Source organism: Anser cygnoides, chromosome 18, assembly GCF_040182565.1.
Source record: "Anser cygnoides isolate HZ-2024a breed goose chromosome 18, Taihu_goose_T2T_genome, whole genome shotgun sequence".
Taxonomy (NCBI): Eukaryota; Metazoa; Chordata; class Aves; order Anseriformes; family Anatidae; genus Anser; species Anser cygnoides.
The window spans coordinates 7,341,326-7,359,828 of NC_089890.1; the positions used below are offsets into that span (position 1 = coordinate 7,341,326).

General features: G+C 37.4%; 1 protein-coding gene across 3 annotated transcripts; it reads right to left on the reverse strand.

Moving 5' to 3' along the window:
- Nucleotides 1-796: 796 nt before the first annotated feature.
- On the reverse strand, nt 797-18,453 carry INPP5K (inositol polyphosphate-5-phosphatase K). 3 transcript variants are annotated; one of them, XM_048068021.2, is made up of 13 exons: nt 18,264-18,453; nt 15,663-15,770; nt 14,866-14,974; nt 11,778-11,894; nt 11,275-11,447; nt 10,277-10,388; nt 9,598-9,707; nt 8,972-8,998; nt 7,082-7,274; nt 6,692-6,829; nt 6,080-6,163; nt 4,627-4,731; nt 797-3,555 (listed from the first exon to the last, which is right to left on the reverse strand). In XM_048068021.2, the coding sequence occupies exons 1-13, from the start codon at nt 18,296-18,298 to the stop codon at nt 3,457-3,459; spliced, it is 1,410 nt and encodes a 469-aa protein (XP_047923978.1). In that variant the 5' UTR covers nt 18,299-18,453; the 3' UTR covers nt 797-3,456. The 3 variants fall into 3 exon arrangements, with proteins under 3 accessions (XP_047923978.1, XP_047923979.1, XP_047923981.1); XM_048068022.2 differs by lacking the exon at nt 8,972-8,998; XM_048068024.2 differs by lacking the exons at nt 15,663-15,770; nt 18,264-18,453 and adding an exon at nt 14,205-14,326.
- Nucleotides 18,454-18,503: the final 50 nt, after the last annotated feature.

The following is an 18,503-nucleotide window of genomic DNA, read 5'->3' on the forward strand; positions in this document are numbered from 1 at the left end:
GTATTGTGGATAACATTAATATAAACACAAAAACTATGAATCTTCTGTACAGAACTTCATTTAGGGAAGAATTTCCAAAACACAGCTGTATACATCTTCTCAGGGAAAACAAACAACAACAACACAGAAAACCACCACATACAAACTTGTGTTCCTGTGTAAGCATGCATAACTCCACTGGTACAGACAGAGAGTAGAGACAGAAAGGATAGGTCAAATTGAATGAAAGCAGGTTCAATCTCCTGAAATAAAGATTTTGAACCAAGCAAGTGCTAAGTTTCTAACAGGAAAAAAAAAAAATAGTTGCCAACCAAATAAGCTAGTTCTCCTTTGTTACCAACATGTGCTCTGCAATTCAATATTACTGAAATTATGTCCTACGGGTGGAATAAAAAAGCAAGAGGACCTTTTTTTTCCCCAACAGTTTAAACATGCAACTACTTCAGATGAATTTTGTATTAAGATACCTTTTCTAGGGAGGGGGGAGAAAATTCAGAACAGATGCTTACAGCATCATTTAAGTTCATTTAACACTAGCCTCATTTACAGGGGAAAAAAAAGTCTTTTTAGATCAATCTGCTTTATCCAAAAGAAAAGCAGTATTTGCCTTTGGCCTTCTGTTTCAGTCCAAAGCCCTACCACATATGTTATTAGTGACATATTTCCATTCTAAAATACTACTGTATGTGCACATTAAACATCACCAGAGTTTCTTGGAGAAAGGGTACCATGCATGGAATCGATTCTCTCCACCCAAGCCAATGTCTTTGTTCTCAAATTAATCGAGGCCATGTAGAACACTTCACTGCCAGGATTTATTTTAGTCATACATGAAAAGAAAACACATGAGTATAAAAACATTTCCAGTGACCATAACATCCAATCAAAGGTGCTTTTAAAAAAAAGATAAATTTCATTAGAAATTGCATCATTACAGATCATGGAATAGTTTGAAAAGCTACCATAGGTAACAGTAGTAAACAAAACTGCTACTGTGTGCATAATCTTAAAGAAGTATACAGTTCTGTGCAGCATTTTCCTAACACACGATCAGATTCAATCGCAGCTGCTGTGGGCATTTTCAGTGAAGTCCTGTGGTGCAAAGGATTAGCTTACAAAATGCAGCTTCTGTCTCCAGTGATTGAGAGAGTTATCAGTTCTCATACAACATTAAGGAGCTTGGGTTTCTCGCCCATGTAAAGCGGCTGTATGGCTCCCCCTCTGAGCTGCTCGTGAATGGCAGATGCACCCTGATTAGAAGAAACTGGATCTTGGTCCACAATAAATCACCAGCTATGGTCTGGAATTCAAAGACCACAGTTCTTTGAGCTCTCCATGGGAATCTCCTTGCATGGAGTATGGTATTACAGTTACACAAGAAAAAACAGAAACATTAACGACTCAAAACCTGCAAGTTATTTGCACTTCAGTAGGGATTTGTCTGATGCTGTAACTGCCATGAAAAGTCACACATCTGAAAGATTTAGTGCAACACAAATTCTTGTAAGACTGCTACAAATGTGAAAATGGTTTCTAATATTGTTCCAAAGTATAGTAGGAATGTCAACTGTAAACCTTAAGGCGGTTTTAATCCATGCAATGAACACAGGATCTTTCTGAACCTGCCCTCCCTACTTACAACTGGAAATATTTCCCAATACTGAGCATTAGTTGAGATACAACTAACTGAAATTTACAGAGGCTAGGTGCTCTTAAACCCCAAACTGCAACAATCTAACCAGTTCACCCATGTTAAAGTTTCCACAATATACAAAGACCCTGGGACCCCAGAAGGTTTTTTATACAGTGAATGACATAAGGAAGCAATTGAGAAAGAAATTTCACATCCAGGTGTACACTTCCTATCGCAAAAGAATCCTAACAGAAATAACTAAGACTATAATAATAAAATAGAAACCACTCAGTTCTGAAGCAAAATAAACACACCACCAGCAGCATCCTTTGCTTCATTCTTCCACTTGAGCCAAATTTTCTCTTTTCCATCCATAACCAACAAGACAGTGATTAGCAACTAACTTTACTTACCATACACAGTAGGTAACTCAAAGCTGTGTCTAGAACATGGAGACTAACAAGTGCTCTTTTCTGTCACTGAAATCTGAGATTCTGTGGAATGGTGGTGTCTCTTCCAAATCCTTTCCAAAGACCTCCCTTTCCTCATCAACCAATAAAACCATTTCTAAAGCTAACTACCTTTCAGGTTTTTAAAAGTACTTGATCTTTCTTATTCTATCTCCACCCTCAAGTGCACAGGATACATTCAAGTCTAAGCACCACTAGGAAAAGAAATTTTGCAGACTGATTGCTAGAAGTGAAAGACTTCCACAATTTTTGGTAGCACAGATTACGCTATAGAACAAAACTCGTTCCACTAAATTTCCCATTTATAATTCATGTCACTCTGTAGTATGTGTAACAATAATGTAGCCTAATAGTATCAGGGATGAACTATGTCTTTAGCTTTATAAATATGATACAGCAGAGAAGAGGCAGGGTTAGCACGTTCAGTAGCTCTTTGCCAACAAGTGCTTTATGAGCTATGAACTGCCCACCTATGCTAAAGCATTTCTCAAATGAAGCTATTGCTTCCAGAAATTTTGAGATTCTGCTTAACTCCGAGCCAGGGACCAACATAAAAGTATTTTTACTTTAAAAAAAAAAAAATAATCAGAGGGAGAAAAGGCATAGGCAAATTGATGAACTGTTTTGTAAAAGAAGAATCTACCCCCAAAACAAAACAGGAAAAGTGTGTTTCAATAAAAGTATCTCAATCTGGAAAACTTAGAAATGAAAAATCAGAAATGAAAAATCTTACAAACAGGTATCAGCAAGGCATGAAGAAAAAGGATGTACTACTGAAGGAAAATTTACACGCTCCAAATATTATGTTTTTCTGTGACTTATTACCACATGTGTTTCCCAAAAGGTACTTAGCTTACATTTAAAAGTCAAATATTTTTTTTAAAATAAGCTAGATAGCTATATCTAATAAATAATTTTTAAATAACTTCATTTAAACTAAAAAACTTGAAATCAGTGATTAAGTGGTTACAGCTTAGTGAATATTGTATTGTAAATAAAAATATCCTCTGCAAAAAAAAAAAAAGAAACAAAACAGTCCTAAAAATCTATTACAGAATGCAACTTACTCAGGTTAAGTCACTGGATTAAAAGCATCTATCATCTTAAATCACACAGCATTCATTAGGTGCTGTTTTTTACAGTTCCTATCTAATGTAAGAGTTACTCTCACTGTATCAGTAAAAATGCTTCCACAATAAATTACCTTCTATGAGCTTACACAGTTCCCAAACAGCCCTACCTGTCTTACTTGCACTGCCTTACTCCATCTTCTAAGAGTAAAAGCTTATAATCACTAAGACATAAAGAATCATCTGACGCCTGAATCAGGACCACTGAATGCCCCTTCTGACTTCAGAACTCATTATGCGATTCCAGATTGTCAGGTGTTTGCATCCAACTGTTCTCTTCCTGTGCCAGATCCTTTTCTATTAATGTTCTATTTGGCTGAATCTAGAAGAAAAACAATAGTTAAAAAAATAAGAAATAGGGCAACACAGTGTTTCTAAATACTATCAATATACCATCATATAAAGATATGCTGCATACTTGATAAAAAAATAATTAAAAAAAATGCATATATGCAGAAATTATGAAGCTTTAAAAATCTATTAAAACATTAATAAGATAAAAACATTAAGCATCATGGAAAAAGAAAGGTATCCTATAAATGACCTAGTTTATTATATTTATATGGTGTGTTGTATTCACACAGAAGTGACAACTATGCTGCAGAGTTTGTAGCAGATTTTAAGCTCAGAGACAGCTGAAATACTGGACTCTGTAATACTTTTTACCAATAGATAAGAAAAAGATGAACAGTATCACTGAGGTTTACCAGCCAGCTCAGCAAGTTTCATTACTGTATCTCTTACGGTAACAGAGTGTCACAGCCTTCTAAAACCCCCTTCATCCAACAACAACATAGAACTTCATTTCAGCCATCCCACAACACGTTAGCATGGCAGCAAGGGAAATAACTCACAAACAAAATGATTTTGGCAAAGAGAAGCGACAATTGGTCATTTCATCTGCTCTGTAAAGGTTAAGTTAACCTTCCGGAAATTAAACAAAGCCTGTTAAACAAATAACTTGAATTCCAACTGCCCTGTCTTTCCCTAATTTAAGTGATACAGGAAGCACTTCCGTGCAAACCTGCCACAGAAGGGAGCAGAAAAAGTTCACTCACGATCTGTCAGAAACTTGGCAGCATTCGAGTTCTCATCTTTACGGAAAGCAGGGACCTAACTGGCAGAGCATGAAGTTCCAAAAAAAATGAAAGATGAGAGAGAGCTGCCTTATTTCATTAGAACAACGTGCTGCAATAATAGCTACTTAGAATCTTTTAGAATATCAGCAAATTCTTTTACTGGCTGTTAGCCAGCACATACCCTTTTTGCAATTACTGCTGCTGCCATCTCCCGTGGAATTAACCCAGTTGCACACACCTATGTTCAGATGCATATGAAAGCAAAAGAAGTAAAAATCCCAGTCAAAGTTAATCAAAGCTTCCAAATGTATTACCTGAAAAGGCTGGCTGATACCAACTATTGCCTGCAAATTATTGCTGTAGTAACACAGCAAAAATTCTCCTCCTGTATCAGGTATTTCTGCAGCACTCATGTAAATCTGTCAACAAAAATAAGAACAGGGGCAAAGGGTAATTTCCACAGAGAAAACAACTTTCAAAAAGTAGTCTCTGCCTTTCAGGAAATCATAAAATTCAGTACTTGCTGCTTATAAGCAAATTTTTAAACATAAGCTAAAAAGGATGAGCAAAGAAATAATTCAGGAAACCATCTGAAAAGCCAGGAAGAGAAAAGTGAATATCCTTCACCATGTTAGCAAGCTGCCTTGGTTCAGCAAGATGTGAGAAGAAAGAGTTGTTAGAAGGGAAGCGGCAAGGCCACACAAGCAGCAAGGAGGGAGATGAACTGCCTCCTGGTGGCAATGACCAGGTGTTACATGAAACAGCCACACCACCTCCGTTTTGTACTGTCCTAAGGACTCACGGATCCTGAACTGCAGCCCACAATACCCTGCTACAACAACGTTAACAGTGCTTAGATTTTTAAGCTTAGTAATATGAACGCATGATGCCAGAGAAATTTTGAGAGTCAGAATACTGACTCTCGAGTACAAGACAATTTGTGCTCTTGTTATAAACTTGATGTTAACCTCTAACAAGAAACAACCGCTTTCCATTATTGTCTGGGAAGTCTCATCCATCTTTCCACTTTGCCCCTGAAATTAAATTTAAATTCCTGTTTGTTCAGCAAAATACCTCTGGAAACAGGTCATTTGTATGCAAAATAGTTTTTAATTATTTTTTAAATTTATTTTTATTTATTTATTATTATTTATTAATAATATAAATATAAATAATTAATTTATTATTTTTATTATTTATTTATTATTATTTTTTTAAATTGCTTTGTTATCACAACTAGAAAGCTATTTAACAGAGCAGTTTTTAAAAAGAGGCCAAAACACTTAGCAGCCAAAAAGAAGAAAAGTCTAAGAAGCACTAATCTGTAGCTGTATTTGACATCTGGAACTAATTGTGTTAGTCAAATTAAAGTACGTACAGTTGTAATGAAAAAATCATAAAATAAATATTTAAGATACATTGAGAAACTTTGACAATCAGATGAAAAAATGGCCAGTTACATATTTCAGTGGCAGAAATAGAACAAAATAAAAATGATTGTAGCCTTTAATAAAATCAAAAGAGACTACAGGCATAATTTTTTTCATCAGTTACTTTAAGGCACATGATCACACCTGAGAACATATGCTGGACTATCTGAAAATTAAAATGACTTAGAAGAGGTATTTTAAACAATAATATCATTCCCAGAGAGGTTTGACTGGGAAATTGGAGGAAACAAAACCCAGAAGAAGGGGATATGGAACAAAGAGATCCTTGAATACTGCTCTGTAAGAAACTACAGTAGAAAGAAACAAATTGGCTTACTTGTTTGCTGTCCTTGTTAGAAGAAATTTCATCATCTTCTACCCAAGCATAAGTAACATAGTCATTCACGTGCCTGAAAGCCACCTGCAAAGAGAGATGTGAACCATCAGCTTTCTGGAGGAAACAAAAAACGTATCACATGGAAAACTCAAAGACGTGAGAGGCATGGTTATACACTGCAGCAGTTAAAATACTTTACATTTAGGATCAAAACATTTTGGGGCTGGCACATATCTTTAATTTCTAAGAGGGAGGGAATGCCTGTTGTCACACCCTTTCACTGACTTCCTTTCATTTGTTCTCTCTCCTGCATAAATCTTTTGAACCATAAGCATTAAGGGAAGGCAATTCCATTTCACAGCTTCTGACAACCATTTTACTCATGTACATCACCACATTATTTTAGCAGAGAATTAAAAGAATGTGTAAAAGTTCACAGTCATCTTGAGAGGCAACTAAACTCTCACATACAGGAACTACCAGCAATCAAGAATACAAGACTATTTTGGAAAGTTTTCCACTAGCAAGAATCACAATATCCTATGCCAGAAGACTATCTCTTCCTGTCATGTCCACCATCTTCATTAAAGAGCCACAATGCAGGAATGTTACCTTAAAGAGTCCAATCCAGTCCCAAGCGCTGCTTGGGAATTCAGGCACTGCAGAATAGCGGATTAGAACATCATGCTCTGCACTCCACTCACCCTCAGGATTCAGAGTGATCAAAGGATCTGTTAGAAGAGGCTTCAGCTAGAGAGAGAGCAAAATTTAAAGTCAGGCAAGTCTGTTTTTGTTTTTCTTTCAGTTGTTCTTTTTCTATTCTCTGCCACACCTGCTGCAGTACTCTTAAACAAATGGAAACAACCTGAAAGCAACTTGCTGCCTTCACTTTAATCAGAATGAAACACAGAGATTAAGACTTACAATGTATAGAAAAACAGCTTCTGTAAGGCAAGACTTAGAAAAACAATTTTCTTTTTTAAACAACAAGGGGGACATCACCTCAAGCCCAAAAGTTCCTGTAACAGGTTTGTGATCGCTGATGCCGTAGCTCATATGACTGATATAGTTATTCAACGTAACAGAAATTGTCTGTTCTTCTTCGGAGAATTCGCCTTCTTTTGATGCATGCTGGCAGAGATTTTTCACTCTCCAAAGAATTCTATCAGTCCATGCTGGCTTCCTTTTCTTCTCGCTACACAAATGAAAGTATAAAAGTGAAATGAGAAGAAAAAACAGTTGCGAAAAGCTAAAAATAGTGTGCAAAATCTACTCATAGTTGAAAGGCTGTCAGATGCATATTAATATAAGAAGGTAATCATATCCAAGCTTCATTTTACAGCTCTGTTCAACATGCTTTACCACCACGGATTCCTCAATTTGAATGCAACTCCATGTACTGGAGATAAATTTCATAGGTTTCTGAGAGAGGAGTAAAATGAATGGGAGAAGGGCATTCCAATGGGTTAGTCAGCTTCGTACAGGAAATGATACTTTCTCCTAATACACTCCATAAGAACATGCAAGAACGTTGAGATGATTCAACAACTGCCCTAAGCTTCAAATGTATGGTCAGTCTGAGGAAAGGGGCATAAACTTAAGGAAGATGTGGGAAGAGTCTGAATGGTATTTGAAACTATTGAAAAATTTTGAGAACAAGTTTACTTTAAAAACTGAATTTGGACAAACTTAGGTAACTTATATTAATCACATGTGACACAGCAATACTTTCCTCTAACCTGCACTAGTCTGTATTCCAAGTCTGCACAAGCCATTGCTGTCCCATAACAAGAGGCTATAAAAATCCCGTAATCAATAAAATTGTGCCTGTGACTGTACTGTATATCAAACTGCAATCATAATTCAGAGTTTCCTTTTATACCATATCAATAACAACAGAAGACATGAGCCTTCGGTGGTTCTCTCTGTAGTGGGAGGAAGACTTAACAGCAACTCTCTGTATGGATGTATCACTTCAAATTGAAATGGAGAAAAGATCATACCCTATGGAAGAGGAATTAGAATGGACTAGATTGAATCATAAAAGTTAATGAGCAGGATGTGTAAGGAAAACTGTCAGTTTAATATCAAAATCATCACAAACTGGGAATGCCATTTAGTTCAATATTCAACATATTTTTGTTTTACCCCTTCCCATATACAAGTCTGACTCACCTTTAATAAGGTGGAAAGATTTTAAATGACTAAGGGGCTATATCCCGCTCACTCCAGTAATTACATAAACCGACAGAAATCTTTATGAGCTGCCATATGTCTGCTCTGCTGTGCAAGAAAATATCAAAAGAACAGCTTAAGTTAATACACTCACTATTTTAGAGAAAATGGCATACTAGGTGGGAAAGAAAAACTCAAAATCCACATAGAAAAAGCATCAAAATGTGAAGCACACTTTTTGGGGATGCTCAAAAGACCCAAGTGTCTTGAGATCTACTGATCATGCCCCCAATCCAACCAGAATACCTCTGGTAGCAACAGCAGAAAGCACACGGTATGCATAAGCATACATTCTGTTCTTTAAGTAAGCCAACACAGACTATTAGGCTGTGAATCATCCTTAGAATTTCTAGGTTTGGATTTTTATGCATATTTTTTTGTTAACTGGATTTATCACCAGTCCCAGTATCTCGCTTTATGCTCAGTTATAGAGCAAAAGGTCTTTTTGGATCCAAACGAATAAACTTCCAAGATTAAGTGCAACAGCAAAGTAGATAACACTACAGCTTTCAGACAGGTTCAGAAAATCCTGAAGAAAATCAGCTGTCATCTGATTTTCAAATATTTCACAAAAATCAAATCAAAAGCTCAGAAGGAGCATTGTTTTGATTCTGAAATATTTACAAATCTATGAAATCCAGAAGGTTATCTTCTTACTTAAACCAAAACAGGGACTTCTGCTCTCTGGAAATAAAGAAAAAGATCAGTACAAAACCCCTGTTTGGACAGAAACTTGTCCTTCTCTTGAAACATAAGATTTATATTTAACAACAAACTTCAGTGCCAGAGAAAACCTTTGGAAACTTAAGCTACTCCATTTTACAACTTAAAATTATTTACAAAGACACATTTGCATTTATTTTCAAATGCAAGCAGTATCAAATAAAATGCTTACGTAGAGAAGGCAAACAAAAAATGCAGATGATTACTCTCTTCCTTTTTGCTTATTTCTGATAATCAAAGGATGATTATAGTATTAAAGACAAAAAAAAAATTAAACAAGTACTAGTTTATCCTGTTAGTCTAGTCTTTCCAAAAAGAAAGCTGGGCTTTCTTTTTCACTTTTTTCACTCTTTTCACTTCTACTCCTCTCGTGCAAGCAGCAGGCTCAGGCTTCTTCAGAAATGTTCAGATTTGTCCACTGAATGAGCCTATTAGAATAGCTCAACAGCTTCAGTTAACTAGCACGTTCAGGAAATTTAAGTTTGTTTAGCAAAGCTATATATTACTCAAGTACCATGTTGTAATACTCCATGTCTGAACAAATCTTACTGCGCTTTTACCTTGTATCATATACATCTGAATAAAGGTCAAACTTGTAGGTGGGTTTAAACTGCAGAGGACCCTCTATGAATTCCTGAAGAAATGCTTCCTTCTTTTTTGCCATATTTAACTGCAGAAATAAAAAGCAACTTTTAGTTACATTTAAAAATCGGAGCTTAAAAGTTAATTGGGAAAGGAACAGAGAAAGCATTTTCCAAGAAGAATTCAACATCTCAGTCAGTACAAGATGTTTGGAAAAGTAAATTCAGAAGTGTCTCTTTGTTACTGCCAGAACTCTTGACACAATCTATTTAAAAGTTTTGTAGCAGTTCTAATCAAATGCCAGAATAAGAGTCTCTTAAAAACAATTCTTGGGAGCAGAAAAAAAGGAGGAGAAATTAATGTGAGAAACAATTCACAAGCCATGAAGTTCAAAGAAAGCTTCAGTAATACACAAGCACTGTAAATGAGTAAGAAATTAAACTAAAGAAGAAAAAGTTTGTAATTAATTGAGGTTTATGACTGAGAAATGAAAGAGCAAACAGATAGATCTGTTCCACCTCAAGACTACTCTGAATTTGTGTTTTTAATAGAAATGAGAAACTCAAGAACTAATGTTAATTACTACGGTGTTTTTGTATTAATTTAAAAATAATAATAAAAGTAATTTAAAAAACACAACTAATTAATACAACATACCTGGTCCTTTTCCCACAGCAAATTGTAACGCTTGTTATTTATTGATTCTCGGACAAAATGTATGCCATAATCTGCTATCCGGAAGTTCAAATCTCCAAACCAGAAGAGAATGCTAAAAAAAAAACAAACCAAAACAAACAAACAAACAAAACACACACAGGCAGAAGGTTTGTAGAAATTCATTAACTCACGAGGGAAGAATTCAACAGGCACTATCAAGAAAATGAAACACATTAAATAAAAATATCAAACACATACTAGGACATGAAAACTAATGATTTGAAAGCTGTGTCACATATATTTACATAATTTTAATGAAGTTATTAACTATTAAATCTAGAATAGATATGAAATATCACTTTATCTGGCCTGGTAGTTTTATGGGTAAAAAAAAAAAAAACATCTAAAACATTTTGTCTCAACTCATTTTTAAATAGTTCCATTATAATCCTTAGACTCCAGCATTACGTGGGGAATTCTCACATGAAAACAATGAAATATACAAATAATTTAATAAAAAAATGTTGAAAGAAATGGCGAGACACTTGAGGTAAGCGTAATTCATATAACTACAGAAATCATCAATCAAGGATTTAAAGGCAGAGAAGCCCTCAGCTAGATACTAGAATTTTAACAGGAATAAAAACATCCCAAAACATAACAACACAAATCTCCTCCAAAAATGGGAGGAAAATAAACATTTAATAGTGATCTAGACTATTTTTGGTATAAATGAGCTTTAGCTTCTAAAGCTCTCCAGCCTCTGGCATTTCCAGCCTCTTCTCTTCAGGATTGGAAGAGAACAGTCTGGCAAAATAGACTTCAGCCCTTCAAGTCAGCTTTTTCAGCCTGGCCTCCCAATATTCAGGATTAATGCTGAAAAGGCATTTAAAATAAAAATGATGCATAAAAACTCCAAAACCCAAACTCTTTGGTGCATGAGTCTACCATTTAACAGATAAAAACAATACAGACAGAATAGAGTCAGAACAACTCACTCATGGTCCAAGGTACTTGGAATATTCTCTCCTTCAAACTGCATTTCCAGAATTTTTTCGAAGTCATCCAATCGTTGCTCCGTGTTCTCCATGTGTGCTGGCAAATGGCAGTTTATGAAGCAAACTGTATGACCATAGAGGGACATGCGAATGGTGACTCCTCCTTTATTCCCCTGGAACACAGAAAATTAATGTTCTCTAAAACCACAGTCAACAACTGCAAACACAACAGTTAATAACATCTAAAAAAATTAAATCTTGCTATTTAGATTTTAATTAATACAATTTCTTCCTACATAGGTTGTTGTACATCAGCTAATAAACTGGTAAAATATTATGGTCTGTGCTACACGTTTGCATACCAGGTTCAAACAACTGAGTCTCACTGCTTATTCATTTTTAAGTAAGCCATATACCCTCTCTCCCACCATGAAACCATTTAGAGGCACACAGCATCATAAGCACAAGTAACCAAGGCAATCAAATCTCAGTTGTTTCTTTACCCAGTATCCATATAGGCCTGTGCGTGTGTAGTGGGTATGAATGTCCCGGATGAAAGGAAGGTGGACGTGCTTCACAAAGATCAGAAGTAGCAGTCCCTGCATGCGAACGGAGGAGAGCTGGAAAAAGATACAAAACGGTCGTTTCCAGAGAGCAATTTGGAACTCCTTGGATGTACTTCACAGGAGCTGTTAGGTAAGGAATGCCAGAGCAGAAATCATGCAATCCCTTTGCCAAGCCTGGCATCAGTACTGGGACATCGTACATGCAGACACATTTCAGTGCTGTGAAGCATATGTTCCTACGGTAGACTTATTCATAAACAAATTTTTGATGAATCTCTTAATTAACATTAGTGTATTATATTGCAAACTTGAGGTTGACCCCAAAATGTACTTGTCAAAACATTTCTAAAGACCTTTATTCTTCCTCACTAGCCTCATTTCTCTCTGAGCATCCTGTTCATGAAGAACCAAATCCTTCATTTTTCACCTGTTTTATAATACTGCACACCTACAAGTTCTCTGACAGAAGCAAATTTTTCAAACTGCAATGTCCTTCAGCACATAACTGATCACTATAAATCCTATTACAATACCTAACACGCATGGCAGTTGCTTCTAGGCATCTGCAAAAACAGCAAGCTGTAAATAGGAGTATCTTAGTAGCCTGTTATTCCTTTAAAAAATGATGTACTGAACACTTCCAAAGCAAAGATGCTCATATAGCACATTAGATGCTATTTCAGCTTCAAGATACATTTAAGGTACGTTTGGTTCGGGCTTTCTTTTTTTGTGAAGACAGTCTAACGAAGACGATCGTCAAAATTTATGAATTTTAACTTTATGTTGTCCCTGGCAAAAGACACAAAACTCAGCATTTGTTTTAATGATAATGATTCAATTTAAAATGCACATTGAAATTGTTCAGTTTTGAGTTGGATGAACTTAGAGAAAGACTACATAAGAATAAAACCCATTATTAACACTGACTATAGAACTGCAGAAGTATATCAACTGAGCCCAAATTTTACTATAGAATTCCTTCACTCTTTGCCTCTGCATCTACACAGTTAAGTGATTTGAGAACACACGTTACCATTTTCATTGTCCTTGAACCCAATAAAATACTAAACAGTGTACTGAAATGATGAATCACAGTTACTAGATAACAACTATTTGTATCCAATGAGACATTAGTCTCCTTTCCAAAATTTTGTTAAATGATATACAGTATCTTTCAGTCCCTTTATAGACCACATTGAGTAAAGAGAGACCTGGTCCAGGTGCTCAACTCTTCCTGTTTTCCCAAGTCCAGGGTCTATTTGCTACATTTAAATCTGCCCTGTGCTGTTCCCCAGACATTTTTCAAGATCTATAGTTGACTATGACTCCTCTTCGCTCTACAGGTCTTGAGCATCAAAAGACAACGGACCTCTCCTCTGCCGGAACTAGTGTAACTTACACCAATATGTAGTGCCCAATTAAGTAAAAACCTTTGATAGAGGGAATGTAATTCTGTTTATTGTGAAACAACTGACCAATCCCAACCAACCTCACTCTGTGGAAAGAGACCCTGTTATTGAGGGGACAGAATGCCCAAGGATGACTAATAGCCCCTTACACCCAACCTCGTCACAGTTCAGCACACAACAGGCGACTGCTCCTCTCTAAATCAGCCAACTTCCCAGATGAGTCCTAGCGTGATCTCTCCTAACTGCCTGTTTTGATTTTGACCTGGCCTGCCAGTAACATGAAAGACATGTCAATGACCTAGTTCTCCTCTCATTATTAGAGCTAATCCAGTCCTGCTGAAAACCATTAGGTGGCAGCATGCATTCCTCAGTGTGTCCAAAGTGCTGCATTTATAAATTAGAATTCAAGATCAACCATGCATGCCACTGGGAATTCTATTTAGCTGCACACACGTCCTGAACATCAGCCTGCAGATGGATTTTGAATCGCCATCAGCAGTGACTTACGCTAGAATGAACTATGCTTTTTTCCTTTTTTATTAATTCCCAATAGGTTCTTTGTTTTGTTTAATTACAGTTAAAAGAATTGCATAACTACTGAGTCTGATTAACATGCAGATAATAAACTCAGCAAAATTACCCCTGAAACAATGCCCAATTTAGAAAACCAGTAAAACATTCAAAAGGCTTTTAATATCTACTTATTAGGGAAATTCAGGATATCCTCCTACATTACTATTCCCATTACCAAAACAGCCAGTACTTTAGCTGACCTTATGCCCCACGTATTACCAAAAAATCCTGCCATTTAAGCTACCATACGATGTTCTAGGTCTTCAATTGAAATAAAGTCTTCAGAATGATCTGTATACCGTGCTAAAATCCCATTTTACATATATGTAATCTATTTTCACCTGAAAATAAGTTGAGGGGAAAAAAAAAGAAGAAACCTTACCAATCTTAACGAAAATCACTGCCATTGCTTGGGACAGTTATAGTGAAAGCAGGTACTTAAGCAGACTACCTTAGAAGCATCACAATACACTTCCCCAATACTGCACAGAGCAAAAAAAATTTCTACAAATAAGAGAGAGATAGAGATATTGTGGCCACAGGAAATACGCTGTTGAGTGTTATGTTTACATCACATTTAATTTTGAGTAAACTTCATGACTCTGTTCCTTGAGAATGTATTCTCATTATGACAGGAGTGTTTATTTAATTCATCATATGCTTCTACAGCAATTAAACTGGCCATTGCCAGTGCATCTGAACAACTTCTCGCTGTTTATCAGCTGGGCTTCCATCAAAACTTCCCAACTGTTCCAAAATGAGAAATGAATAAATTTAAAGTTGAATTTTTACTGCTACAATTAAGCAGATTATTAATAATAGAGAACATTTTTAAATGCCTTTATTAATAAAGCAAGAAAACACAAGTGTGTCAGAGAATTATTGCTAACATTCACCTACATATGGAAATGACTAATACGTGCAAAAAACACCAACTTATCTTCTATGGAGAGGAATGAGTTTGAGACAAAAATATGCATAAATGGAGCTAGAGAAGATGTTTTCCTTCACTGCTGTAACATTTGTGAAATGTAAACAATTACCTTGATATACCCCAATGGAGACAACACAGTCATGAAAAAAATGCTCCAGGGATCATCAAATGCCAAGTCAGACAAAAAATTTGTGATTCTTGAGTTCACCTCCTGTAAACTGAACACATCAAGATTACTCTCCCCGTACCACCTGGTTTTGACAGAATTCATATAACCTTATCAGAACGCAGATCACAACAGACCTCTCCCAGCATAAAGTCTAAAGTTTCTTACTGCTGTTCTGTTTCTCAATTGTAAGCGGTTTAACCCATCCACAGGTCTACCACAGTGAGAAAAACAAAGTTAAAGGAGCTTATAAACACCAAGTCAGTTTAAAGTTGAAGTCAGTTTAAGGCAACGTTAGGATATATTATAACAAATAACATGACTTTCAGGTCTTCAAAAATTTCAATTGAGTTTGGAAAACATGTCGGACTGTGCATAATGACCTTGCAATTTTTTTTTAAAACACACTGAAGTTTGGATAACTTTCATATCACAAGGAATATGCTCTATGTGCCAACAAAGAAAAACAGCAGCCAAAATACGTTTTAATTTGTGTGTTTAGAAAAAAGTTATTCTCTAGTGTATCATGAAACAACAGAAAGGAGAGAAGATTCTCTTGCTATAAATCATCTCTGTTCTAAGTCACTAATTCTAGTCTTCACCTTCTGCTAAGTTTAGTATTAAACCACCTTCTGGGTGGCAACTCACACTGTACAGTCTTCCCGAAACCAACAGCAAGCTGCTGAAACTTTGCAGTTTTGCAATAGACTTAAAAAGCAAGTTCTTGAACTTATACTTACCCTATAACATACATATCCATAGTTGGGCCCAGTGAGTTGAGCTGAAGTAAACTAGTGACATCAGGAGGTGGAGAAGCTGTGCCCACATTCCAAGTAACTAAGTGCAGTCTACAAACAAACAGACAAACAAAATCATACAAAACCACTGCTAAAATTTAAAGATGAATAGGTAACTCTACAAGCACCTACTTTCCCCACAGGATTTCTATCTACAGAAAATAAAGATTTTCTGTCACTGTTCATCAATCTGAAATCTGTTTATTAGCTAGCATTAAAACCAAACCAAAAAAAAAAAAACCAAAACCAACCAAAACCAAAACACAAAACCAATCAACTAGAGGGAGCAAAACCTGAATTCTTGCCACTTCTCCTTCAGCTTTTTCCCCCAGATAAGGAAAGCTTCATCTAGAGTGCGAGACACTTCTTCATGAATTTCATCATCTGAGCTGATATCCTCTACACAAGCCATAAGTTGGGCCACGCGTTGACGGAGCTGCAAGCGGCTGCTGGACCCTGTGCTGCTGAAACTCGCGGACCGGCTGCGGAGGTTGTGCAGGCTTTCTAAATCATGTAGGGAGAGGGCTGCTGAATCTTCAAATGCATCTTCACTACCGAAGGATGCCATTTGCTCAAAAGAAAAGAATAACTATGCTCTGAAGAACTATCCCATTCAAATCCTGAGTACAAAAGAAACAGATGGCTAAGGGTCTTCCAGATCAGGTTTTCACTCATGTGAAATTCAGCATTGCTTCTAATGCAAAAGGACAAAAGTAGATGCGGCAATGCTGAAAAAAAACCTGTAGCATTACCACCACGCTCAATAGCTTGTTACAAAAGCTGCAACCACATCCTACCTCACACACCAAATTGTTTCTTCCTAATAGATTTAATGTGGCTAATTCTGTAAGCTCACGATTTAAAAGAAGTTATTGTTGGTTTGAATCAATCATGTGCCTCTGTGCCTCTATCTGCAGGTTAGTGGAAACGTAATCTCCAGCTTCCAAGCGTACAAGTACATAGTTTTGACCAAAAGCAAGCAAACCTGCTGTCCCCTTAAGCACTATCAGAAACATTTATATGCCATAGGACTTGTCTATTTATATATATATATATTTTTAAGATGGTGATTTCAGTATCAGAACTTCTAAAAATGGATTTGCTTTACCATCAATCTTGTTACATGTCAGCCTTAAAAAACACTAAGCTGTTAATTTTCCATTCATCTTATTGAACCCTGCAAACACTGCTGGATAGCTAAATAATGAAACTTACCACTATACCCCTTATGGCAATATTTTTATGCCTCAATCAACTGCCTAATCAAGGTGACACACGATATATGTGGAAGAGATGGAAAGTGACCTTGCATCCCACACAAACTCAGTGATCCACAAAAGTCTGCATGCTGCAGATCTCACTCTGCCATCAAAGAGAGATACCACCTGGGAACTCCCCCAGTTAATAACTTCAGACAATTATCTGAGAAAACAAAACTGAATTAATATCAATTGTTATTGACAGAAATTAAGTTCCTCAAAGTGCCCAGTTTCCACACTACTAATGAGAACATGAGTAAAGGCTGCAGTGCTAGAACTTACACCAAAGGAAAAAAAATATTTGTACAAATTACAAGAACATCCTTGAATGAAAATTCAGTTTCACTGCAGGTCACAACTACATCTGCAACAGAAACTTAATAGTGAGGAACGCAAATGAACCTGCAAACAACCTTTAGCATTACACAACCCTAAAGCCCTACAGATGCTCGCTACTACCTCACAAGACCCCAGAGGCACTGCCCACAGTGAGGAGGGAAGGCTGCAGCGACCCCAGTTTTCACCTGATACCACAAATCCTTCACCAAAGGAACAGTACAGTACTGCCCAAACTATTACGGAGACTTTCAATAGTTACGTACTTCGGTGCCAAGCACGCCTTCTGCAAACACACTCTCCAAAATGAGCAAACTATTGAGGGCATTTGGTGTCACTGATCCCTGCAACGATCAAACAGCAGAGAATTCTTTATACTATGGTAATGTGGCTTTAAGATCTGTGAGTAAATGTTTCTGTTTGGTTGTTGTTTTTTTTTTTTTTAAACTATTTTTCCTGTTATAGACAGCTATTCAAATCCCTTTTACGTAGAATATTTATTCAACCAAATGCGTGCCGTCACCGGTTGTGCCACCACAACTTATCTTCAAAGAAGTCGCAACATAAAAAACAACGTTAAGAGCAGAAGCTAAAGATCTACTCGAGCTCTTCCCTCCTCACAAGTTGAGAATTTAAGACACCTGACATGTTACCAGCAAGCGCAGTGGGTTTTTGCCCTCATTAAACGCTAAGTAGGTCTCCCAAAAATCCCCAGGACCCGAACAATACCCACTGAGGCGCGCCGGGCACCACGGCTTTCAGCCCAGAGAATCAGCTTTTCTTCCCTATTTCATGTGACCACGTAACTTCGCCAAGCAGCCTAACACCCCCGGTAATGAGCAGAACCGCAGGTTTCGCTAATTCTGAGGTAATTCCGCAAAGCCTCCCCTGTTTTCTCTCCAACCCCCCGAGAAGCCGCGCTCGGTCCCGCGCCCCCCCCCCCCCTCACCTCAGTCCCCTCAGCGCCGGCCCCGCGGGCTCCATCCCCGCCGCCACGGCTCCAGTCAGGGACGCGCAGCAGGGGGGGCACGGGGGAGCCCCCGGCCTCGCCCTCGGCCTCCCTCCGGCTGCCTCCCTCCCTCCTCCTCCCTCCCCTCAGCCGCCGGGCGGCCGTTGCCGCGCCCATCGGGCCCCGTGACGGGGCGGGAGCACGGGGAAGGGGCCGCGGCGACGCCGCCAGGCGCCCGGG

What these genes read in the sequence shown, in the direction of transcription:
- INPP5K (XM_048068021.2), bottom strand. Translation starts at nt 18,298, where the DNA reads ATGGAGCCCGCGGGGCCGGCGCTGAGGGGACTGAG. An exon ending in CTCCATTGGGGTATATCAAG is followed by an intron (nt 11,895 to 14,865) that starts GTAATTGTTTAC and finishes ATCTTTTTCCAG; the next exon opens with CTCTCCTCCGTTCGCATGCA. An exon ending in GTATCAGCCAGCCTTTTCAG is followed by an intron (nt 3,556 to 4,626) that starts GTAATACATTTG and finishes TTTTTCTTCTAG; the next exon opens with ATTCAGCCAAATAGAACATT.